Source organism: Neofelis nebulosa, chromosome 6 (assembly GCF_028018385.1).
Source record: "Neofelis nebulosa isolate mNeoNeb1 chromosome 6, mNeoNeb1.pri, whole genome shotgun sequence".
Taxonomy (NCBI): domain Eukaryota; kingdom Metazoa; phylum Chordata; class Mammalia; order Carnivora; family Felidae; genus Neofelis; species Neofelis nebulosa.
The window spans coordinates 43,020,953-43,046,433 of NC_080787.1; the positions used below are offsets into that span (position 1 = coordinate 43,020,953).

The 25,481-nt window shown below is 43.4% G+C and overlaps 1 protein-coding gene across 2 annotated transcripts; it reads right to left on the reverse strand.

Annotated features, from left to right (window-relative positions):
• Positions 1–16,363: 16,363 nt before the first annotated feature.
• LOC131514184 (trem-like transcript 4 protein) lies at positions 16,364–20,176 on the reverse strand. 2 transcript variants are annotated; one of them, XM_058733886.1, is made up of 3 exons: positions 19,732–19,969; positions 18,190–18,290; positions 16,364–17,541 (listed from the first exon to the last, which is right to left on the reverse strand). In XM_058733886.1, exons 1-3 carry the CDS (start codon positions 19,901–19,903, stop codon positions 17,458–17,460), a joined length of 357 nt encoding a protein of 118 aa, XP_058589869.1. In that variant the 5' UTR covers positions 19,904–19,969; the 3' UTR covers positions 16,364–17,457. The 2 variants fall into 2 exon arrangements, 1 of the variants encoding a protein (XP_058589869.1); XR_009262972.1 differs by lacking the exon at positions 19,732–19,969 and adding an exon at positions 19,978–20,176 and having other exon boundaries at positions 16,365–17,541.
• Positions 20,177–25,481: the final 5,305 nt, after the last annotated feature.

Here is a 25,481-nt window from a genome sequence, read left to right on the forward strand (position 1 = left end):
CCAGGCGCCCCTAGGTCGTTTGCTCATTTTTGAGTTATTTGTTATTGTTGGTTTTTGAGAATTATTTGTATGTTTTATATGATAGTTCTTTATCAGATATATCTTTTGCAGATACTTTCTTACAGTTTGTGACTTGTCTTTTCATTCTCTTGACAGTGTGTTTCACAGAGCATAAGGTTTCTTTTTTTTTAAGTCGGCTCTATATCCAGTGTGAGGCTTGAACTCACAGCCCCAAGATCAAGAGTCTCATGCTCTATTGGCTGGGCCAGACAGGTGCCCCTAAGCTTTTAATTTTAATAAAGTCCAGCTTATTAATTATTCTTTCATGGATCATGTCTTTAACATTGTACCTAAAAAGTCATCATAATACCCAAGGCTATCTTCTAGGAGTTTTATAATTTTATGTTTTACATGTAGGTGTATGATCCATTTTGAGTTCATTTTTGTGAAAGGTGTAATGTCTGTTTCTCAATTCATCTTTTCCATGTGATTGTCTAGCACCATTTGATGAAAAGAGTATCTTTCCTTCATTATATTGCCTTTGCTCCTTTGTTAAAAGTCAGTTGACTATATTCACCTGGATTTACTTCTGAACTCTCTATTCTGCTCCATTGACCTACTTGTCTGTTCTTTCACCAATACCACACTGTCTTGATTACTGTAGCCTTTTATAGCAAGTCTTGATGTTGGGTAGTGGCGGTTCTCCAATTTTGTTCTTCTTCTCCAATATGTATCGGCTATTTTGAATCTTTTCCCTCTCCATATAAATTTTAGAATCATTTTGCCAATATCCGCAGAATAACTTGCTGGGATTTTGATTCAGACTGCATTGAATCTATCTATAGACCAGCTGGAAAGAACTGATATTTTGACAATATTGAATCTTGATATATGCACGGACATGGAATATTTCTCCATTTATTTAGCTCTGCTTTGATTTTTTTTAAATCGGAGTTTTGTAGTATTTCTCATAAGGATTGTGTACATAACTTTGTTATATTATATCTAAGTATCAGTTTTTGGTGGTGATAATATAAATGGTATTGTATTTTTAGTTTAAAATTCCACTCACTCATCACTGATATATAGAAAAACAATTGACTTTTGTATGTTAACTTTACAACCTGCAACCTTGTTGTAACTGCTTACTAGTACCAGGAGAATTTCATTGTTGTTATTGATTCAAATATTCTACATAGATGATCATATCATCTGGAAATAGTTTTTTTCTTCCCTCTCAATCTATATACCTTTTGCTTCCTTTTCTTGTCTTATTGCATAAACAAAGACTTCCAGTACAATTTGAAAAGCAGTAGTTGGAGGGGACATCTTTGCCCTTTTCTAATATTAGTGAGAAAAATATTCATTCCTCACTGTTAAGTATGATGAAAGCCAGTGTTTTTAACGTTTTTTTAATCAAGTTAAAGAAGTTCCCTTCTATTCCTACTTTGCTGAAAGTTTTCATAAATGGGTGTTGAGTTTTGTCAAATGCTTTTTCTCCATTTATTGATCTGATAATGTGATTTTTCTTCTTTAGCCTATTGATGTAATAAATTACATTAAATGATTTTAAAATGTTGAAACCAGCCTTATATTCCTGCAGCAAATCTATTTGGTTATGGTATAGAATTATTTTCATATATTGTTGAATATAATTTGGTAAGATTTTATTGAAGGTAAAATCTTCATTCATGTTCATGTTCATGAGAGATATTGGTCTGTAGTTTTCTTGTGATCTCTTTGGTTTGAGGATGAGAGTAATTTTAACCTCATAGAATGAGTAGGAAGTAGGAAGCAAGCCTGGAGCTTGCTTCGGATTCTGTGTCTCCTTCTCTCTCTGCCCCTCCCCCACTTGTGTTCTGTCTCTCTCTGTCTCTCAAAAATAAATAAATAAATGTAAAAAAAATTTTAAATAAAAAATGCTATAAATTTCCCTATCAGCACTGCTTTCACTGTATCCTACAACTTTTGATAAGTTGTGTTTTCATTTAGTTCAAAATAGTTTTTTAATTATCTTGAGATTTCTTCTTTGACCCATGTGTTACTTAGAAGTATGTTGTTTGAGCTCATGTATTTTGGGATTTTCCAGTTATCTTTCTGTTATTGGTTTCTAGTTTAATTCTACTGTGGAAGTAGGGTCTCCGAGTCTGTCTTCCAGAAGAGATTGTAGAGAATTGGCATAATTTCATCCTTAAAAGTTTGGTAGAATTCACCATTAAACCCATTTGGGGTTTAAACAAATGGTTTAAATAGGTGCTTTCTGTTTTAGAAGGTTATTATTGATTTGATTGCTTTAATAGATATAGGCTTATCCATATTGTCTATTTCTTCTTGTGTGAGTTTTGGCAGATTGGGTCTTTTAAGTAATTCATCCATTTCATCTAGGTTATCAGATTTATAGGCATGGAATTGTTCATAGCATTCTTTTATTATCTTTTTGATGTCCATGAAATCTGTAGTGATTCCCATCATTCATATCTGCTATTAGTGATTTGTGTTTTCTCTTTTTTTCTTAGTAAGCCTGGCTAAAAGCTAGTCAATTTTATTAATCTTTTCAAAGAATCAGCTTTTGGTTTTGCTGCTTTTCTCTATTGATTTCTTTTCAATTTCGTTCATTTCTGCTCTAGTTCTTATTATTTCTTTTCATCTGCTTATGTAGACAAAATTTGCTTCTCCTTTGCTCTTCTTTTTCTAACTTCCTAAGGTAGAAACCTAGATTATTGATTTTAGGTCTTTCTTCTTTTTTAATATATGCAATTAATGCTATAAATTTCTTAGGGTGCCTGGGTGGCTAAGTCAGTTGAGCATCCGACTTCAGCTCAGGTCATGATCTCACGGTTTGTGGGTTCGAGCTCGCGTCAGGCTCTGTGCTGACAGCTCAGAGCCTGGAGCTTGCTTCGGATTCTGTGTCTCCTTCTCTCTCTGCCCCTCCCCCACTTGTGTTCTGTCTCTCTCTGTCTCTCAAAAATAAATAAATAAATGTAAAAAAAATTTTAAATAAAAAATGCTATAAATTTCCCTATCAGCACTGCTTTCACTGTATCCTACAACTTTTGATAAGTTGTGTTTTCATTTAGTTCAAAATAGTTTTTTAATTATCTTGAGATTTCTTCTTTGACCCATGTGTTACTTAGAAGTATGTTGTTTGAGCTCATGTATTTTGGGATTTTCCAGTTATCTTTCTGTTATTGGTTTCTAGTTTAATTCTACTGTGGTCTGAGAATAGACATTGTATAATTTATGTATTCTTTTAATTGGGTAAGGTTTTATGGCCCAGAATGTGGTCTATCTTGGTAAATGTTTCGTGTAAGCTTGAGAAGGATGTGTATCTGCTGTTGGTGGATGAAGTAGTGTATAGATGTCAATTATATTCAGTTGATAGATGGTGTTGTTGAGTTCAACTATGTCCATACTGGATCTGTCCATTTCTGATAGAGGGGTGTTGAATTCTCCAACTATAATAGTGGATGTATCGATTTCTCCTTGCAGTTCTATCAGTTTTTGCCTCACATAACTTGACACTGTTGTTAGGTGCATAGATGGTAAGGATTATTGTGTCTTCTTGGAGAATTGACCCCTCTATCATAATATAAGTTCCTTCTTTATCCCTAATGATTTTCCTTGCTCTGAAGCCTGCGTTATCTGAAATTAGTATGGGTAGTCCTGCTTGCTTCAAATCTATTTTTCATTTCTTTCTCTCTTCTTCTTCAGGTATTTCTTTTACACACATTACACATTTTGTAGCTGTCCCACAGTTCTTGGATATTGGCTCTGGTTTTGTTTGTTTGCTTCAGTCTTTCCTTTTTCTCTTTGTTTTTCAGTTTAGGAAGTTTCTATTTGATATATCCTCAAACTCAGATATTCTTTCCTCAACCATGTCCAGTCTACCAAGAAGTCCATTGAAAATATTCTTCATTTTTTTTTTAACATTTATTTATTTTTGAGACAGAGAGAGAGCATGAACGGGGGAGGGTCAGAGACAGAGGGAGACACAGAATCTGAAACAGGCTCCAGGCTCTGAGCTGTCAGCACAGAGCCTGATGCGGGGCTTGAACTCACGGACCACGAGATCATGACCTGAGCTGAAGTCGGACGCTCAACCGACTGAGCCACCCAGGCGCCCTGAAAATATTCTTCATTTTTGTTACAATGTTTTTTACTTCTAGCAATTCTTTTTTATTTTTTCATAGGATGTCCATTTCTCTCCTTATATTTCCCATTGTTCTCGTATGTTTTCTGCTTTTTTCATTACAGCCCTTAGCGTATTCATCACAGTTTTTAAAATTCCTGATCTGATAATTCCACTATTCTTGCCATATGTAAGTCTGGTTCTGGTGCTTGCTCAGTCTCCTCAGGCTGTGCATTTTTGCCTTTTAGTATGCCTTGTAATTTTTTCCTGATAGATAGATATAATGTACTGAGTAAAAGTATCCCGGTAAAGAGGGCTTTAGTAATGTGGTGGTAAATTGTAGGAGGAGGGCAAGACTGATTAGAACTCAGTCTTTTAGTGAGCTCATGCCCTTAGACTGTGAACTTCACACCTGGTTCTCCGTTTTTGCTCCCCTCCTTAGCGGGGACAGGATAGCTAAAGGCAGCTACAGTTGAGAAGGCTAAAGCATCCTGACACTGGAGTTGAGTATTTTCCTTCCCTCAGCGTAATTGGACTCTGATAAAATCCCAGCAGTTTAGGCTCTGGTAAAATGGTTTCTCTTGAGAATAGATCTCAAGGAAGAACAGAATACTCTGGTATGTTTCAAAATGATTCCTTTTTCCCTCCCCCTACTAGAGCACAAGGGAATTTTTCTCCAATATTCCCTGCAAGAACCTGGTATAGATCCTGAAAGTAAAACTCACTAAATTGTGGGACCTCCCTAGTAGTGGCCCCCTGGAGCCTTTATCTCTCAGATTTGTCCACACTGAGCCTCCAGCAATTCATCAATGATTGTTCAGATTTTCCTACCCTAGTACTGGTCCCAACAAAGGTTTCTGCCCTTGGGGTTTTACTCTGTAAGTTGTGATTTTTTGTATTTTGTATCCACCTGTATGCCTCTCTGATTTGGGGACAGCATTCACTCTGGGACCTTGCTTCTCTGACAGATCTAGAAAGAATTGCTGATTTTTTTAGTTTGTTCAAGATTGCTGTTAAGATGAATGACAACTTCACCCTCCTTATATGCCAGACTGGATACCAGAAGTCTTATTTTTTTAAGGGCATTTAATGTAAATAAGTTCTCATAATGCCTCACTACTACTAGAAGAAGTTTCTATCTCTTTGGCATGGCTTTATCTGTGAAGTGACTCAACCACTATTCAACTTGATCACCTTTTGTTCTAAGAAATTAATATATGATCCACAAAGGAGTAGAAAGCTGTAAAGATTTTGGAGAATGCCCCATCCATTCTGGCCTTGTAATGTCAACATGCAAAGGTCAGCCATGAGTGTTTTTCCCATTGTGTGATTCAACCTCACATGCAGAAATGGGAATAGAAGAGAATATGACATAGGAAAAGCACAGAATATAGTAGTGATATGTGTGCCTGGAAAAAGTCATGTGGATGTGTACACATGAATGTGTGTTTGTGTTTAGCCCATAAGTATGTGTGTGCATCTGTGTAAAGTGTGTGTGTGTGTGTGTGTGTGTGCATACATGAGTGGGTGTGTGGTATATGTGTGAGGGTGTTTGTATATCCTTACTCTCAGAGCCTTGAACATAACATTGCTTGAAGCCCATGGGGAGTGGGTTGAGTGTGCGGGGTTTTTTGTAAAACTGAGGAAATGAAAACATTCCAGATGAAAGCAGGATATATGTGAGCTGTGGGAGAACATGCCTTTTGTCTTGGGTCAGGATGGTAACCCTTAGGAGTCTGGCTGACGGACAGGGAAAGCTGACAGAGGAGCTACCAGTGATCAGGAGCTCTCCTGGGATCTGCACCATGCTCTCTGGTCACTGGGAAGATGAACCCTTGAGAGGACCACCACCATTTTCCAGGCTTGGCCTCCACTTTGGTGAGTGTCCTACAGGGTCAGGACACCCTCACAGGATGAAGTGTCAGTGTCCCAAGCCATGTTTGAAGATTCTTGGGCATTGCTTTCCCCAGGTGCCTCCAGTCCCAAGAAAGGTAGAGTGAAACCTTGGGGTCACATGACTTCCAGAAAAGCCCTCCACCCCCACCACAGGTTCCCAAGAGCAGAGCAGTTTAAAGTTGACCTCCTACTCCCTTGAGGATCAATTTGCTTATTGAGAACTGTTCCTGAGAAACATGTTTATCAAACGGAGTAGTGGTTTCCTTCACAGTATTATGGGTGTAGCTCTTTTGAAGATTTTTGCAAATGCTTGGGTCCTGCCTCTGTTGGGTAAAACTTTGAGTAGCTCAGAAGTAAATTTTGTTCCATTAGTTTTTACTATTTTCCTACTTATACTGAGTGTTTATCCAGTTTTCAGTATATCATATGCAAATTATCAAACTCAACCCTTGTGAGTGCTCTAGCCCCTTTTCCCAGATTAGAAAGTCATTTTCTGTATGATATGTCTGTCTTAGAAATAAATGAATGAAATGGGAGAAGAGTCATATAGAGTCCCATACACTTCTGCTGAATTTTAGTTCTCATGGCACTTAAATCACAAAGCCCTATTCCTCTAGAGCCCCACCATTTAGGTTTATAGTTCTACTACTCCACCTTTTATGAGCCATCTGAATTAAGTTGCAAAACCTCTATAAGTGTTTGATTTTTCATCTCCAAAATGTTTAACATCAGTTGATGGTTCCCTCACTGGTGTTTCTAAGGATTGTATGAATTAATCTTCTGAAAGGACTGAGAGCAGGGGTGCCTGGGTGGCTCAGTTGGTTGGGCATCCGACTTTGGCTCAGGTCATGATCTCATGGTTTGTGAGTTTGAGCCCCACATTGGGCTCTGTGTTGACAGCTCAGAGCCTGGAGCCTGCTTCAGATTCTGTGTCTCCTTCTCTCTCTCTCCTGTCCCTCCTCTACTCATGTTCTCTCTCTCTCTCTCTCTCTCTCAAATAAATTTTCTAAAAATTAAAAAAAAAATTTGAAAGGACTTAGAACAGAGTCTGGTACATACTATTCAATAAATTCCAGATCCGGAAATAGTAAATATTTACTACCTACCACTATAGGTCAAGCACTGTTCTTGGGCTGGGGATACCAGAATAAACAAGATGAACAAAGTCTCTGTCCTCAGAGAGCTTACTTTCCAGTGGAGGGGAATGGAATATAACGTGCTGACAAGTGTTAGGGAGAAAAAAGAGAAAGTGGGGAAAGGGAAGGTGTCCTGGTTTTATACTGTTATTAACTCCGATCAGCTGGAATTGCAGTTCTCAAAACTCGGTTCCCTCTGTGGATCCAGGTTAGGGTTTGTCACAAGAGCAACCTGCATGAGATTTGGAAGAAGTGAAACGGCAGACATGGTGCCCTGAAGGCTGGTGTCGGGGCTACACCGACACTGGTGTTGTTACACTCACCTGGTCGATGTGGGGCAGCTCCTGGTCCATAGCTCCTGTGACTCAGCCTCCAGAGTCCTGGGCCTGGAGCCACAGCTCCTCTGGCAGGCCACCCTCGCCGCTGAGGTTGGAAGGCAGTGAAAGGCAATGGCCGGCCCTACTTTGTCTTTCTGGGTCTCCATCTGTCCTCACTCTCCCTTCCTTCAAGTCCAACTTTTCTTTCAGTTGTCAGCACTGCTGACACACAGTGACGTTAGGCCAAACTCCAGCTGCCAAGTTCACCTCACAGACTTGTTCCCCAGATCTCACCATTGTGTAAGTTCTGTGCCGTATAATTTCCATAATCCCAAATATTCGAGATGCTTCCACTTCCCCAAACATGGCCTGACTGATCAGAGGGTGCCATCTGGAAGTGGGAAGCTGCTATTTCATACAGGGGACAGAGAGGCCTTCACTGATAGGGAGACATCTAAGCAAAGAAAGAAAGGAAGGAACAAGGCATCTACTGTTCTGGAGGAAGAGCATTCAGGCAGAGGGATGAAAAGTACAAAGACCTGGGGATGGGAGTGTGTTCAATAAACAGCAAAGAGGTGAGTAGTCTGAGCCAAACTGGAAAGGAAGAGTGTTTGGAGAGGGGTCAGGGATAGGGAGGGGCTGGATCCCAGGGGACCTTGTGGGCCATTTTATGAATTTTGTCTTTTACTCTGAAAAGGGAAGCCATTGAATGGTTTGGAGCTGATCAACAGTTTAAAAGGATTATTTCTATTGTAGGGACAATGCACTGTAGGGAAATAAGGGTAGAAACAGAGAAATCAGCTGGGAAGCTATTGCAAAAATCTAGGTGAGAAATGATGATGGCCCGGTAGAGGTGGTGGCAGGTGACCAGATAAACAATAAGGTTTCCTCAGGGACTCGATATAGGCCATGAGAGAAAGAGGGCGGAGTACAGTGTAGCCCCAGTTATTGGCTTGGTTTTTAACTATTTTCTTTTTTCCTAGAAGGACCCTAGTTAGAAAAGCTCTAGAAGAAAATTACATGAAACATGTGCTGAATCTGGTAATAGAACTTTCTTAGCATGACCCAATGGCAGAAACCATACAAGAAAGATTGGAAAATCTGATGGTATGAAAAAGTTATAACAGGGGCACCTGGATGGCTCAGTCGGTTAAGCGTCTGACTCTGGATTTCGGCTCAGGTCATGATCTCATGGTTCGTGGGATTGATCCCTGCTTTGGGCTCTATGCTGATATCTTGGAGCCTCTCTCTCTCTCTCTCTCTCTCTCTCTCTCTCTCTCTCTCTCTCTCTTTCCCCGCCCCTCCCCTACTCATGCGTGCTTGCTCTCGCATTTTCTCTCTCAAAATAAATAAATAAACGTTTAAAAAATTATAACATAGGGGCACCTGGGTGGCTCAACCGGTTAAGCTTCCAATTTCGTGAGTTCGAGCCCCACATGGGGCTCTGCACTGACAGCTCAGAGCCTGGAGCCTGTTTCAGATTCTGTGTCTCCCTCTCTCTCTCTCTGCCCCTCCCCCTCTTGTGCTCTCTCTATCTCTAAACAGGAAATAAACATTAAAAAGAAGTTATAACATAAAATAAAGTTACAACACAAAGTTAAAGGACAAACTAAGAAAAAAGTCTATATGTGAACATGTAATATCCAAAGCATTGTTACATGTAATATGTAATGTCTTTGAAATCAACTAGAAAGATATAAACATGAATGGAAGAGGGATCTAAGACATCAGTGAGGAATTCACTGGAGAAGAAATACAAACGGACAAAAAGCCAATGTGAAATTGTTCAACATACCTTAGTGATCAAAGAAATGCAAATTAAAACCACAAGGGCACATATTTGTTTTACTACCAGACTGACAGGTTGTGATATCACAGAACAGCCCTTGGAAATTAAAAAATAAAGATGCCAGCAAGAATTAAAACACCCACGAAAGGACTGGAATAGTAAGTTGAGGAAATCTCCCCGAAAGTAGAAGTAAGGGAGAAGGAGAGTGGGAATGGGAGAGGGAATGAGAAAGGCAGAGAAATGGCAGAGAAAAAAGAAGACAGCTCGTCCAAAAGGCTGCTATTTGAATAAAAGAAGTTCTAGACTGTGTTGTACACCTGAAACTATATATGACGCTGTATGTTATCTATACTAGTGTTTTTTAATAAAAAATGTAAAAAGGATACATAGATAGATAGATGATAGATGAAAGTTCTAGAAAGACAAACAGAGAAAACAGAGGAGGAAACCATCCCTCATCAAACTCAGGAAATTTCTAGATTGCAAAGGCCACTCGCTGTGCGGAACAAACGGATGGAAGTAGACCTGCTCTGAGTCTCCTTGCTGTGGCACTGGAGGGCGCTGGGAGCAAAGACGAGTATAGCAAAGTGGAAACGATAGATCACTGGTCAGAGTTCTCATGATGGCCTCAGCCTTTTTAACAATGGTGGAAACTAGAAGGTAGTAGAGCAAAGCCTTCAGAATTCTGAGGACAAATGATTTCCAACTCAAAATATTAGGTCAGTCAAACTACTAATGTCAGGGTGGAAAAGGACATTTTTAGATCTAAATGGTCTCAAAATGTATTTTCCATTTCTTCTTTCTCCGTTGTCAACAGCTGTGTCCCACCAGTACAAAGAAATAAACAGAGGTACTGGAAACAAAAAAATATAGCACAGGAAAGAAAAAGAGAAGCCCCCGGGGTCATGAGGGAGAGAGACCCTGAATGATGGCTGTGCACCAGGTGCCGAGGGCAGGGTGTCCACACTGGGGCCACAGAAGCAGGAATGACATTTTAAAAGTTTTTTTTTTAAACATTTGTTCGTTTTTTGAGAGACAGAGAGAGACAGTATGAGCAGGGGAAGGACAAAGAGAGAGGGAGACACAGAATCCAAAGCAGGCTCCAGGCTCTGAGCTGTCAGCACAGAGCCCAACATGGGGCTCAAACTCATGGGACATGAGATCATGGACTGAGCCGAAGTTGGACTCTCAAAGAACTGAGCCACCCAGGCGCCCCATGGAATGACATTTTTTAGAGGAGAATCAGTAGAATAGTTGACATGTCTTGAGAGGAGATTCAGACACGTGGCCAAGAATTGGGGGGCTGAATTATATCATAACATAAAAAAATAAAAATTTTAATAGGCAATTATTTAAATTCCAGTTAAGACAAATTGTCATACAGAAAAGGAAATAGTAATGGCTTACTGCATGGGACAAAAGTGCATGAAGAGAAAGACAAATTTTTTTCTTGAGATTGCCTGGAATTCACACTGAACACTTGGACCTCTAGCACCCTGGTAGAACCTCAGTAAAATAACCTCCTCTACCCACAAGGGAATCTGGGCACAGCACACCCCCAGAATATTGCCCCCATTTTGCAACCATGATGAAATTAGATTAAAAATAAGTAACAAAAATATGGCTGAAAGTAGATATTTGAAAAATTAAAACCACATTTCAAAATAACTTGTGGTTGAAATTCACAGAGGAATGGAAGTGGGAGTACTTCCTGAAATGTGAGATTATTCCTTTCAATTCAGGGACCAGACAAGCATCCTCATTCTCCTTTCCTCCAGCCATCTTTGTGCTGAAAAGCCAAGACAATGACTTAAGACAAGAAAAACAGAAGGCATAGGGATCAGAAGCAGGTGTTAAAACTCAACATTGTTTGCAGGTGATATGATTATCTACGTAGAAATTCCAAAAACATACACAATAAATCATCCAAAATAATAAGAGAAAGTATCAAGTCAACAAATATAAAATAGAAATACAAAACTCAATTACGTTTCCATTCACCAGTAACGATTACGAGTGTAAGTTGTGTTTATCTTTAACACAGAATTACAGCAGCTATGTAAGCTTGTCTTTATAGTCTGACTGCCTTCTGATTTATTCCGTATTTTTAACTACAGCTGCCTCATCTTTCATCTCATTTTTTTCTTTTTACCTCAGTAAACAGAAGCAAGTCTCCAATCTATGCTTTCAAAGAAAGTTACCCTAGGTTCTTTCATATGAAAACTCTTTGGGTTGTCTTTATAAAATTAGGACAATTTAATGAGGCATAAAATTACTGGCTCACAATATTTTCCCCTCTTCTCAAGAAAGGATAATTTGTTGTCTTCTAGCATTTAGTGCAGCGGCAGAAAACTCTGAAACCAAGATTGCTATTAAGTCCTTTAGAAGTAACCCTTTCTTCCCCTCCCCACGTTAATGCTCATAGATTTTTCTTAGTTATCATAGAAAAAAAATTTTGCTAGATATGCCTAGAAGAATATGGTTGGCACTACTAGCATTCAGCAGTATTCAGTTTACTTTTATTTCTAGACACTTGGGAGGATCATATTTCTCAGCCTCCGTGGAATTGGACAAGGCGATATTGCTTGTTTTACTCAAAGAAATGTAGATGAAATGCACTTCCAGATGAGAGTGCAGAATTGCTGATATTTCTGGCAGTTTTCCCTTGCTGTTGAAGCACTTGTTGACTTGGCGGGATGGTACGATTGAAGCAGCCTGGAACGCAGAGCTAACCTTGGAGGATAATACCCTGATCGTGTGCCTAGACCTTCAGGAGACATTGCACAGGAGAGAAATAATCTTTGGCATTGGGAAGCCACTAAAAGTTAGCGGTTGTTTTTTTTTGCTCCAGCATGAAGGAACCTATCCTAACCATAAGATACAGATCTCTTTAAATTGATTTTTCCTTTTGATCAGTACATGCGGTTTGTTTGCTTCACTTCAAATTTCTTTTACAACATCTTAGGTGATTTTGTCCAAGTATAAGCTAATGTTAGTCTTCTGAGCACTTTTAAGATAGGCTAAGCTAAGCTATGATATGCTGTAGATTAGGTGTATTAAATTCATTTTTTACTTACAATGTGTTTATGGGAGCATAATCCCACTGTAAGTCAACGAATATCTGTATTTTATATCATGATGACTTAACCAAAGGAGCAACTGTGATTCAAGAATATTGGCAGCTAGGCTCACACACTCTCCCCACCCCACGTAGGAATGTTACAGGGATTCATTTTTAAAGGGGAATGGCCAGTTCATGAGAAAAGTACTACAGATACTGAGAGTGGGGTGTCCTTCAAAAAGAAAAGCGGTTTAGCCTGATTAATCTAGATCAGTGGTTCCCACTGGGGGTGATTTTGCCTTCCAACGGGAAATTTGTCTATGTTTAGCCAAGTTTGGTTGTCATAACTGAGGGGGTGGGTGCTACTTGCATCTAGTGGGTAGAAGCCAGGGGTGCTCCTAAACATCTACAAAGCATAGGACAGCCTCCAGAGCAAAGAATTATCTGTCCCAAAATGTCAATAGTGCCAAAGCTGAGAAACTCTGCAGCAACATTCAGCAACCCACACATGCAAATTCCCTATCACTTTTATGCTGCAGTCTTTCTTCTCTAACTTTTCAACTTTAAAAATTTACAAATGTACATCAAAATATAAATAATAATGAATATGTGTAACAATACATCTTAAGAAAGCCTCTAATATATAGCACAAAGACTTTAACATATATAAAGGAACATGAGGAAAATAAATAATGCAGGGACCTGAATTAAGCAATTTGAAAGCCTTATACATCATATCTTTAGAAAGAAAAGAGAAGACATCCATGAAACCAGCACAGAATACTAGACAAAGAGGCTCTTCTGAGAATAAAAATAGTACCTTTTGCAGTTAAACATACAATGACAATAAGATAATTCAATAGAATAATTGGAAGATAACACTGGCAAAATGTTTGGGGAAGAATAAAGCAAAAAGAGGTGAAAATTAACAGAGAAAATAAGAGAAATATGAACCACCAACCCAAGAAACCAAATAAATGAAGAGACATCCTATATTCACGGATTGGAAGACTCAACACTGTTAAGGTGCCCATTGTTCTAGAAGTTCAACATAATGCCCCATAAAGAATTTTCTTGTAGAAATTGATAAGATGATTCTAAAATGTTATGGAAAAGCAAATGGCTTAGAAAAACCAGCAAGAAGTGGTGGAAAAAGAACTTGGAGGACTTGCACTAGCTGATTTTAAGACTTACTATAAAGCAATAGTAATTAAAAGAGTGTCGTATTAGCTAAAAGATAAATATATCTATGGAAAAGAATTGAGATTTCAGACACAGATCTATTTTGTGTATTTAACTGATCTTTATAAAGGCATCAAAGCAACTCAGTGGAGGAGGAAAATCTGAAACAACTGGATATCCAAATGAAAATAAATGAACGTCAACACACAAAAACTAACTAGATGTTGATTTTAGATGTAAACATAAAAGCTAAAGCTCTAAAGCTTCTAGAAGAAAAACATTTTAAAATGCTGCTATAACATTTGGGGTAGCCAAAGATTCTTAGGACTTAGAAAACATTAAAGAAAGAAATTGGACTTTATCAAAATTAAAATTGTTTGTTCCTCCAGAGACACTATTAAGAAAATGAATAGGCCAGTCACAGGCCAAGAAGAAATATGTGCAATTCAAAGATTGGAAAAAAGATTTATATCCAGAATATCTAAAGGATTCCTAGAACCCAATACTAGAAAGAAAAAGATCCAATGAAAAATGGGCAAAAGCTGGAACAGGAACTTCCTAAGAGAGGATATGATAGTGGCTAGTAAGCACAGGAAAAATGCTCATCATCATTACTCATCAGGGAAATGCAAAGAGAAACTACAGTGAGATTTCTGTATGCATCTACCAGAATAGCCAAAATTAAAAACACTGTCAATACCAAAAGTTGACAAGGATGTAAAGGAACCAGAAACTCTCATATATTGTTTGGTTGGGGGATGAGAGAGTATGAAAATAGTGCAATAACTTGGAAATTCCCCTAGCAGATTTCTCATAAAGTTAAACATACTCTTACTCTACAACCCAGCAATTCCATCTCCATGGTATTTAACCAAAGGGGAGAAAATGCATGTGATGAGCTAAACTGAATACCTCCAGATTCATATGTTTAAGTTCTAACCCCTTGTACTTCAGAGTGTGACTGTATTTGGAGTTAGGGTATTTAAAGAGTTAAGCCAAGATGAGGTCAGTAGATTAGGGTGGACCAAAATTTAACAAAACTGGTGTCTTTATGAGAAGAGAGGAGGACACAGATAAGTACAGAGGAATAACCACGTGAAGACACAGGGAGAAGACTGTCATCTACAAGCCAAGGAGAGAGTCCTCAAGACACCAGTCCTGTTCATACCTTGACCTCAGACTCCTAGCTTCCAGAACTGCGAGAAAATTAATTTCTGTCATGTAAGCCATCCGGTCTGTGGCATTTCATTCTGGCAGCCCTGGGAAACTGTTACAATGTATGCCCATACAAAGACTTATTTGAGAATGATCACAGAAACATGATTTCATTTTAGCCACATCACTCAAATGTCAACAGCTAAAGGGATAAACAAATGAGGTATATTCATATGGTGGAATATGACTTAGGAACATAAAGGAATGAACGCATGTAGCAACAGAGACGAAACTCAGAAACACTGTGGTGAATGCAAATGCCACACAAAAGATCATGTACTCTATTATTGTGCTTCTAAGAAGTTCTAGAAGAGACAAAGGTAATAATCTATGTGGAAGAAATCAGAGTAATGTGGTTGCCTCTGGCAGCGAATCTGTTCTATATATTGATATGGGAGCGGGTTCTGTGCGTTTGCCAAAGCTCATCAAATTATACATTTCAGATCTGTTTGTTTCACTGTATGTAAGATGGTAATTAAAAATGTCAACCTCAATAAAATCGTAAACAAAAACAATGAAAAGGAAAAGGAAAAAATGAGAGACTTGGAGGATATGTCCATAAAGCCTAACGTTTGTGTAATAGAAATTTCATAGAAAGAGAAAAAAAACAGAAAATGGAAGAAAGATTATAAAAGAATTAAAGAAAATACACCTCAGAATTAAGGATATGATTTTCCAGACTGAAGAGGCCCACTGGGCACTCAGCACAATAAATGGCAAAAGAAAAAAAAAATCCACATCAATACACATCAGCATGGAATTTCAGAGCACTGGAGGAGAATGGGGGAGGGAGGACAATCCTAAAAGCCCAAGAGCAAGAGAAAAAAAACAAAACTCATCATCAGTGGATTGGAAATATAAATGGCATCAGGCTTCTCAAAAGTAAGGGAAGATGTTGGAAGGAATGTTCCAATAAAAAGGATAAACTCAGAAAGAGAAAGGAAATTCAGGAGAGAGCACGTCCAACACCAAGTGGAAGCCAAGGGCATGCCCAAGAAGATGGCGAGGAGAAATCACAGAAGGTTGTGCATCGGGCTTACAGGGAAACCAGCACAGCAGGAAGATGCCTGGCAGTTCTGGGGTGTCTCAAGGGAATGATCCAATGGATGACTTCATGTGTTTGAAACTCCGAAATGAATTTTACACTTTTGGTAGAGAGTTTAGAAATTAATCCATGGTGAATATGCAGAAAATAAAATAAATGAAAATAAGGCAAGTTGGGGTATAATCAAAAATTATACTGAAAGGGCACCTGGATAGTGCAGTTGGTTAAGTGTCCGACTTCAGCTCAGGTCATGATCTCACCGTTCATGGGGTCGAGCCCCGCGTTGGGCTCTGCGCTGACCGTGCAGAGCCTGCTTGGGATTCTCTCTCCTCTCTCTGCCCCTTCCAATGCATGCTCTCTCTCTCTCAAAATAAATAAATTAGTAGATAATATCAAAACCTGGAAAATCAGCAAATAACAGTTTAAGATTTGTTTCTTATCTTCCACAAGCAAAGATGTAAATATCAGAATAAACAGATAAGAGATGTTCCTTCAGAGGAATGGGACCTGGGCACACAGGGGTACAGTGTGAGACTGCTTTGGATTTTCAAGTCTTGTACAATTATTTGCCTTTTCATTTTTTTTATTTACTTTTTTTACTCAAGTATAGTTGGCATACTTTTTAAAACCGACATCTAGGGGACATACCATTATTTTGCTTTTTAAACAACAGCAATCATGACACATGTCAAATTACTTAGAAAAGTGTTTAAAACTGTTTCTTCACAACCAGGTGCCTCTTTTTTTTATTGTTCATAGCAGCTTTATTCACAACAGCCCCAAATGCGAAAGAACCCAAATATCCATGAACAGTGGAATGGATGAATAAATTACTCGTTCTGCCTTTTAATTCATTGCCATACTGCCCCTCCAGGAAGACGCTATCAATTATGTCCTTCCCTTTTCCCTACACATCTCCAGCCTGGAATATGATTATATTTATTTTAATCTTCTTTGAACTAACAGGCAAAGCATGGGGTCTTGCTTCATTTCTCATTTCTTTGATTATCAGCCATTTTAGACACATGTTCATACATATCATTCATTCGTTCCTTATTCTGTAATGAATGATGTGTTCGTAGCCTTAGCCCTTTTAAAATGGAAACATTTGCCTGATTCTTATTTATTTAAGAGAAAGAAGATGTTCAGGCACAAAAGCTATTGACCCTTTCATCTGACATATAGGATGGAAACACTTTTCATTCATGGTTGTATACTTTTAAATTTTGCGTCATTTTTGGAAATAGCAAATATTACATTTGTATGTGGTATGAACGAAGGCTATTTCCCATATCGGGAAGAACAGGAACCGAAGCTGACTGCAGTGGGCATTGGTGACCGGGAGACCAGCTGAACCATGAGCTGGCAGAGAAACAGGTAACCCAGGAGAGGAGGGAGAGGCACAAGTTAGGGAGAGGGTGCCTACCAGTTGGGTTTGGTCCACTGGGTGGGAGAGGGGCAGCCTGGATGCCCAGGAAGAGTCTCACAGGTGGTGGGTTCTTGCTTTGTGGACATGGTGTTGGAGAAGGCAATGGAGGGGTCCTCAGCTCTGGGGTGAGAGGTGCCACCACAGTGGTAGATTCAGGTGCTGGGAGGTATCTTCCGGAAACACAGGAATGGACTTTTCTTGGAGGCCCCAGGTCTCAGTGGTCATGGAGGATCAGGAGGAGGTGGGGGGACTGTAGGCTCAGTGGGGAGTGCTCAAGGGCCCTGGGGTCTTGGTGGGGCCAGGGGCAGCCACTTCTGCTACTCCCACAATGCCGGCGGAGACCTGAGAAGCAGGGAAGGGGGTTCAGAAACACACTCACCGTCTATTCCGTGCCTCCTTCATCTGTCCTGCTTCTGGCCCCATCCCCTGTCCATTCCTGAAGTCTCCCCTTGTCACCAGGCCCTCATCTTCTTCTCCCTGCCCACGCTTTTCCCTTCAGGACAGAATGATACAAAGTCCTGGGGTGGGAGTTCTAGAGCATGAGCTAAGGGCTCAAGGGTTAGGATGACCCTTAGAAGGGACTTCGGGGTGTGTAGGTCTTGTCTCTGATGGAGGTGATGAATACCTGTGTGTGTGTGTGTGTGTGTGTGTGTGTGTGTGCGCACGCGCGCGTGCATGTGCGTGTGTCTGGTACATCAGCGTGGTTAGGGGAGGATGCCTGAGACCAGCCTCAAAACTGGGCAACCCAGCTGCTGTGGGTAGACATGACCCCAAGGGCATGAGTTTGAATGTCAGAGAAGACGGTGGCTTATAACAACCAAATGAGTTCACAGAGACAGACGAGGTGAAAGAAACATTTGAAAGAAACATTTAAATTGATATAAGTTACAATTGATAACAATGCCACCTGTGTGACTCCTGGCTACTTCTGTCCTACAGCACCTCTCTCCCAGGAGACAAGCTTCCCCCTGCCCCACTGGCCCCACTCACCTGGGCTCTGTAGGTCAGAAACAGGAGGAGGGCTGTCAAAGCCATGATCTTGGTCACAAAGGAGTCCACACAACAGCACCACGAAAATGCTGTTAGGCAGCCTGTGGGAGAAGGGAGAAGGAGGAGGGGAGGATCCAGGCTGAGGAGAGCAGCCCCTGAACTCAGAATGGGGCTGGAGCCTGTTTATGGGCCAGAACCACCCCCAGCTCACTGGGGTGAGCCACAGGGACTGCCTGGAACAGAATCCTGAGAACGCAGGAAGCTTGGGTGCAGGGAGAGGTTAGCCAGGAAATAAGCAATGATCAAAGTTCTCATTTCTCTGGGTGATGCTATCAGGGCATGCCACATCTCCAATGAACAGGGAGAAGGCCATTGGTCCCGAAGGAAAAGCAGAGGGAGAAAGCGCCCACAACTATAACCGGCACCCAGAGGTGCCCATGGAGAATCTCTAAGCCCCAAAGGAGCACTGGACCAGGAGACAGAAGGCCTGGATCTTAGTTCTGCTTTGGGCCTGAAGTAGCTGAGTAACTCTGGACAGGCCTCATTCTTCTTGCCTGTGAATCAGCACTAATGGAAAATGTTGCATTCTGATATGTAGCTATTTCTGCTCCATCATGGGGGAAGTTTAGAGTCATTCCTTCACCCTTGGGGTGAGACCTGAGACCTTGGGACCCCTTTCAGACGTCTAGGTCCCCCTGGTCTCCTGAATCAGAGCCCGTACGAGTCACCAGCTTCCCAGCCCCCTCCCTTCAGGTGGGACCCCAGCTCTACCAGTCCTCAGAGCCATTGATGAAGGTTGAAATGGTTGTCACTAGAAAAGTAAGTGTGATTCATGACCACAGAGAAGGCAGCAGCAGCCTAGAGTCCCCAGAGGGAGAGGGGTCAGCCCCCAAAGCCTGAGAGGAAGAGGGGGAGGGGCCAGATCCAGCCCCCAGGGTCCCTCAGGCCAGGGCTGACTGGGGTCCAAGCTAGGGAGCTTCCCAGAGCTAGTAGAAAGAGACAAGCAGGGGCTAGGGGAGGCCTGGGCTGAGAGAGAAGCCTAATACTGGGTCCCCAAACCCCCAAGAGCAGGGAGAGTCAGGAGCCCTCCTGTGGAAAAGGCACAAGCCACTTGTCCCAAAGGCATGGCCCTTTCACCATCAGAGTCTCAAGACACTTCTGGTCTGAACCAAGGTCCTGAGCAACCAGCATGTCTGGCCTGGGAGAGACCTAGGCCACAGGACCCCACACAGACACCCCGTGCCTATACAGGGTGGCCAGTTCTGGGGGTCGGTGGCTGAGGTTGGGTCTGAGCCTTTGTGTGGACAAGGGCTCTGTGCCCAGTGGGACCCAAATTATCTTATACCTGCTGAGACAGGACACCCAAGGATGGAGGCAATGGCCTGAATATGGGGACTAGGGACTTAACTGCCCGTAGTCAGTATGGAAGGGAGCAGGGAGCTGGTGGGATCTGGGGAAGGAAGTGAGGGAAGGAGGTGAACGGTTTCATTTCCCCCACCAGACACCCCAGGCAGGCCCCTCCCCTCTCTGCAAAAAGCTCACTTGAAGTCACCACCAGGCTGATGTTTTTGAGGATAGTGATGCTTTTCATAGGACCTCTGTCTATTCCACACGAGTACGCTCCTGAACTTTTCTTCGTGATCTCTGTTACAATGACATGGAAGAAGCCAGCAGCAGAGTTGCCCCAGATGAAATGTGGAGGGCTTTGGGCCATTACCTGGGGACTGGTGCTGGTGACTAACTTCAAGCAATAACCGGGTTTCGACCAGGTTTTGTTCTGACGCTCACCTAGCAGGGGGGCGGATGGGCATTTCACAGAGTACCTGGTCTCATCCTTCTGGCTCTGCACCCAGGAGACTAGGAAACAAGTCCTCAGGTGAGGCTAGGGAATGGGACACAGCCACACTCAGAGCAAGAGCCCAGATGGCCCTCCAGCCCCAGCACCACACTGCCACCCTGTCCCGCCATCCCACAGTCCACTGCACACCTCTCCTCACCAACCTCCCTTCCTGCTTCCCTCCCTCCCTCCCTCCCTCACCCTGTCCCCCTGGAGCCACCTCCTCCCCCTGTCCCTTACCTGAGGCCAGCAGCAGCAGGACCAGCCGCAGGTGTAGGGCCTCCCAGGTCATATCACCCTCTCCCTGTGCTAGGGTGTATGGAAGAAGGTGTGTGCATGGTGGCTACGGGATGGAGAGACCCAGGAGCCAGGTCTGACCGTGCCCAGATGTCCCAGCACATTGAATACAAGATTGAGAAAGGAAAGGTCTTGATTGGGTAAGTATGAGGCCTGCAGGGTGGGTTCTGTGGGCAGTGGGAAGGTGGGGGCCTCATGGGGGAACCTCCAGCCGCTGAGGGAGGGGGGATCCCTGCTTCAGCCTCGCTCAGCTCAGCCGGATGGCCCAGACACTGTGGCTGTTGCTGGCTCCCCCTGCCCACCCCACACCCCACACCCCACCTAGCACTTACAGGAGAAGCTAGGTAAATAAGAGACCATCCCACTTCTTACAATCTCTGTTCCTTTCCCTTCATCCTTTGAAACACCTGACTTTATCCACCCACCTCCCACAAGCCAGGGAAGAACTGGCCGAAGGCAGGTAGGGACTATTAGAGGCCGAACCAGCCCTTAAGTACCTGTGGTCTCCAGGGAGAGCAGAGAGGCCCTGCCTGGCCTGCAGGGCATGGTTGAAACGACCCAGGCACACCTACAGGTAGACTCTTCACAGCCCCTGAGATCCATCGTGACAAATAGGAGCCATAGGAAGAGCTCCCCAGGCAGTCCAACCCCAAGGCAACTCCCCCAACTATCACGCACCCTTCTCACACACCCTAAAGGTCAGCTCCAACAACTATGGCACCGTATTAAACGCCCAAATGCCAAATCCCACATGATGTCGCGTTTAGTGGTCTCTTTGGTGAGCAGGTTTGTAGGAAGATCACCGGACTCCACATGATATTGGATACAAAGCACATTTCCCTTCTACACTGTCATAAACAGTGACTGCTGTGGTGGAAATAAGCGTGAAGCAATCAGCTAGAGCTACTAAGATTTTATATAAGTTGGACCTGGGCTGGGTGCGCCCCCAGGCACCTGAACCATCCACCTCTGACCGTGATCCCAGGGGGGCAACAGTCGAGACACCAGGCGGCGGACCCCCGACTCCCTCCTGGACTCACAGCACCCTGACTGTCTCCCTTGGTGCAGGAGGCTTGTCAGATCCGAGTTTTTAATCAGTACCCTTTGGACAAACTTTGCACAGGTGCTAGGAGGGAATGTCTGAGTAGTGGGAGTCCAGATCGTGAGGGAAATCTGCGTTTTCCATTCTGAGGCGTTACCCAGCAGGTACAAGGAGAGAGGGGATGGGATTTCAGTTTTATGGAATCAAAGCAAGGGGAAAAGGGATTTGAGGAAAAAGAGCAAAAAAAGATTTGCGACGTCGAGTTTCCAAAGCCTGGTCACGAGAGTATTTAACTCTGGAGTTCCCAAACTTGTCTGCACCTTAGAATCACCAGGGGCTCCTGAAAAAACTGTCAAGGTCCAAGCCGCCACCAGACCAAAGAACCTAGCCCAGTGGGGGTGCGCCCAGGCATCAGTGTCGATGAGGCTGCTCGCGTGACCTCAGTGTGTAGACAAGTCTGGGAACCAGGGATCTAATTTAATTTCCACAAAATCCTTGGGAAGCAGTCGCCACCCCATTTCACCATAGGGAAATTGAGTCCCGAGGAATCTTGGTGATTTCCTTAAGGTTCCCTGGTGAATTGGCATCGCAGAGCTCCTTCTGCAGCCAGTGCCACCTACCCTGGCCCCCCTCACTTCCCCCCCTCCTCCCCTCACTCCCCCCCCCCGCCCCAGACAGGGAGCACATTAGGAGTTGGGCTATCCTGCAGCGCCACCGAAGTCAGGGGAGAGCTTGGCGGAGACGGACGGGCTGCCCTGCCCCCTGCTGGCTGGAGAGCGCCATTACCACATATGACATTCTAGAGTCTTCCCTTTCCCCCCTCCCTGCACTGTTCCAAGGTCACCTTCCTCTTACACTGCCTTCCCCGTGGCGCTCAGCCCTTCTAACCTGTTCTTTGCTGTGAGACAAGGAGATCCCCCCTTCGCAGCAGACAGGGGGCACTTGGAGGGTGGCGTCACCATTTCTCTGAGCTGGGGGCTCCGCACCAGTGTCTGAGTCGGGGGTCTTAGATTCCCGGAGGGTGCAGACAGTGCACAGCATCTGGGCCTTCAGACCTGGCCTGGACGAAGCGCAGTGGGATCCCCAGGGATGAAAACAGCAGAGACAGGACCCCAAATCAATCTCTGGCCCCCAATTCCGGAAAGGTCACCTCTTCAGAGGTGCAGCTGTCTCTCTCCCGGGAGGAGCCTGGGCCACAGGGCTGTGTGGGAACTGGGCTCTGGGAGGTGGCCAGGAAGTGTGGGACTAGGGTTCGCTGTCAGTGAATGGCGCTGTCGGTGGCCCTGGTAGAGGAAATAGCCTTGGGTGGCCCCGGTTACCTCTGGAATCCCACTCTGTTGACCATCTAGGGAGAACCTGCCTTCTTCCTCCAAACCCAAGATTCAGGACATGAGAAGAAACTGGGAGAACCACAATAGTCCCAGGAGAGGTAAGGAAAGGCAACTCCGCTTGCCTAGTCCTCCCTCCCAGCATGGCTGCAGGGACACAGGGACTTGTCGAGAACAAGAAGCCGGAGGCACCATAAGAATGTCCTGAAGGGAAGGGACGGAGCAGCAAGGAACTGAAAGCACTTTCATTCCCAGGACAGAAGGCCGCCGGACTGCTCGTTCTCTCCAGAAGGACATCATACGGGCACCAGGCCTGGGATAAGAATGTTTTGTCTGGTGCCAGATGTACTCATGACCCAGTATGGAATACCCTGCAGGTGCACGGCCTGTCAAGATGCCAAATACTATGTTGTATGTGCTTGCTGTTATCAAACAATTTGCAAAAAATAAAAAGAGGCTTGAGCCAGGGGACCCAGGCTTTGGCTCCTGGAAGAGTCTTAGCCCCCTGCTTTGCAATTCTCACCTCACCACACCTTCAGGCCCTGTCTCTCTACAGCTGGCTCCAGAACAGGGACCTGAAGGTGGCCGTTTGCCACACGGCTGAAGAAGTGCCACGGGAACCGAAGGGAACTTTGGAGCGGGGAAGCTCATCCTTCAGGATTTCTGCAGGGTAAATATGGGGAATTCTACCTCACCTAGTTAGGACTCATATATTCAGCTCTTGCAGACTTTATTAAAGAGCTCAAGGGTAAGAATGAACCGTTCTGCGTTTGAGGATTTGTTTTATTTGGTAAAGAATCATTGTTATTGGTTTACGCCCTCTGGCAAAAATGCTCTGAATCAGAAACAATGGAATTTGGTTTTCTGTGCTTTGCACTGCACTTATCAACAAGGAGAAGCCATCCCTCTCTCTCTTCCCGTATGGTCTTTATGTAATTTAATTTCCCTGACTTTACAGCCCTTGCAGTCAGAATCGGAGGAAGATGGGGGCGTTGGTCCTCGCAACCCCTCACTGGCTGAAAGTGATCATGAGCTTGTGGATAATGAGGACTGGGAGCCCAGCCCCTAGGCCCACCACCAGAGGGACAGAAACTTTCGGGGGTCCCGGGTTAATGGCCCAGAGATAGCTGCAGCTCAAGCTTCCGCACCCCTGCCTCCCGCACTGCCCCACGGTCCTGAGCAGGTCAATCCTTTTGAGGAAACTAAATGTTCTGCTTATTCAGAAAACCCATTTGTTGATACCTCTGCTTGGAGCATCACAGTTTCTGTTTCCCCCATGATGCAGATGCTTCAACAAGCTAAGGCTGCGGGGGACACTGAATTAATGGCTAGTATGCCTGCAGTTTATCCCGTTAACATTACCCAAATTCCTCCTAATCAATATCCGCACGGAGGGCAACAATTTGATCAGGTTCCTTTAAGTTTTAAGGTAATCTAGGATTTAAAACAGGCTTGCACACAATTTGGTGTTAATTCCCCTTATACGTTGGGATTGGTGTCTGGTTTAGCGAATTCAAAGCGACTCTTTCCACGGGACTGGGAGGTCCTAGGTTGCACTGTCCTACGTGCTTCTGAATTTTTGCAATTTAGAACTTGGTGGGATGAAGAAGCACAGACACAGGCCCGGGGTGATGCCACCATCAATGCTCCTGTGCCCATTACCCGGGAACAACTTACCAGGCTGGACAATGGTTTTGGCATACAGGTTCAGCTTCAGTACGATGATCAAGCTGTGATACAAGTTAGATTGTGCTTCCTTGGTGCCTGGGAGAAAATAGCTACCCTAGGACAAGCTACATCCTTTTTTTGTTCAAGTTAAACTGAGTCCTAAGGAGCCCTATGTAGATTTCATCCCTGGACTAAAGGATGTTATCAGGCGGGTTTACCTGATCTCTTAACAGCTGCTGGCTTTTGATAATGCTAATAAGGAATGCCAACAAGCTTTACACCCAGTGAAGGCTCAAGGAGGTGATTTAACTGATGATTTAAAGGCCTGTCAAGATACCAGCTCAGAGGTCTATAAAATGGGGCTACTGGCAGCGGCTATTCAAGGCACTGGACCTTACAAACAGTCCAAGTGTTTTCGCTGTGGCAAATTGGGACATTACAAAAGGGATTGTCAACAGCCTAGTCTTAACAATTCCAGTGATCCACCTTGGCCACCAGAACAAAATACTAAACCTCCTGGGTTATGCGCCCCCTCCCCAAGCCCCCTGCCCCTGCAATAAAGGCTATCATTTTGCAAATCAATGTAGATCTAAATTCCATAAGAATGGAGGTCCCCAGCCAGTCTGGGTCGGGAAACAGGATAACGCCCCCCCACCCCCACCCAGGGCCCAAATGTAAACAATGTGGGGAATCAGATTCCACATTGTTATCCTGTGAGCATCGGGACTTATCAGGCAAATCCATGACCTCCTCCAGGCCACAGGAGGGAGCGCTGCATTAGATATCCCAGCCCCAGATTCTCTGGTCCTTGAACCTTCCATGGGAACTTACAAGGTTAAAACTGGGATTTATGGCCCTCTTCCTTCAGGGTTCCTTGGCCTTCTTATTGGACAAAGTAGTCTTACGTCCAAGGGAGTTCATGTCCACTTAGGAATTATAGATGCTGGTTTTAAGGATGAAATTTTAGTAATGATTAGTACTTCTGTTCCTTATTGTGTCATGGCAGGAGATCGCATTACTCAACTATTGTTTTTGCCTTACATTGCTTTAAATTCCATGCCCATAGAACAGCAGGGAGGGTTTGGATCTCCCGGCAAACAGGTATCTTGGCAAACATTTC

Excerpts from the sequence above, each read along its gene's own strand:
- LOC131514184 (XM_058733886.1), bottom strand. The coding sequence starts at position 19,903 with ATGGCCCAAAGCCCTCCACATTTCATCTGGGGCAACTCTGCTGCTGGC. Across the intron at positions 18,291-19,731 it reads CAGCCTGGTGGTGACTTCAA|GCTGCCTAACAGCATTTTCG; the intron begins GTGAGCTTTTTG and ends CTTCTCCCACAG. Across the intron at positions 17,542-18,189 it reads TTCTGACCTACAGAGCCCAG|GTCTCCGCCGGCATTGTGGG; the intron begins GTGAGTGGGGCC and ends CCTGCTTCTCAG.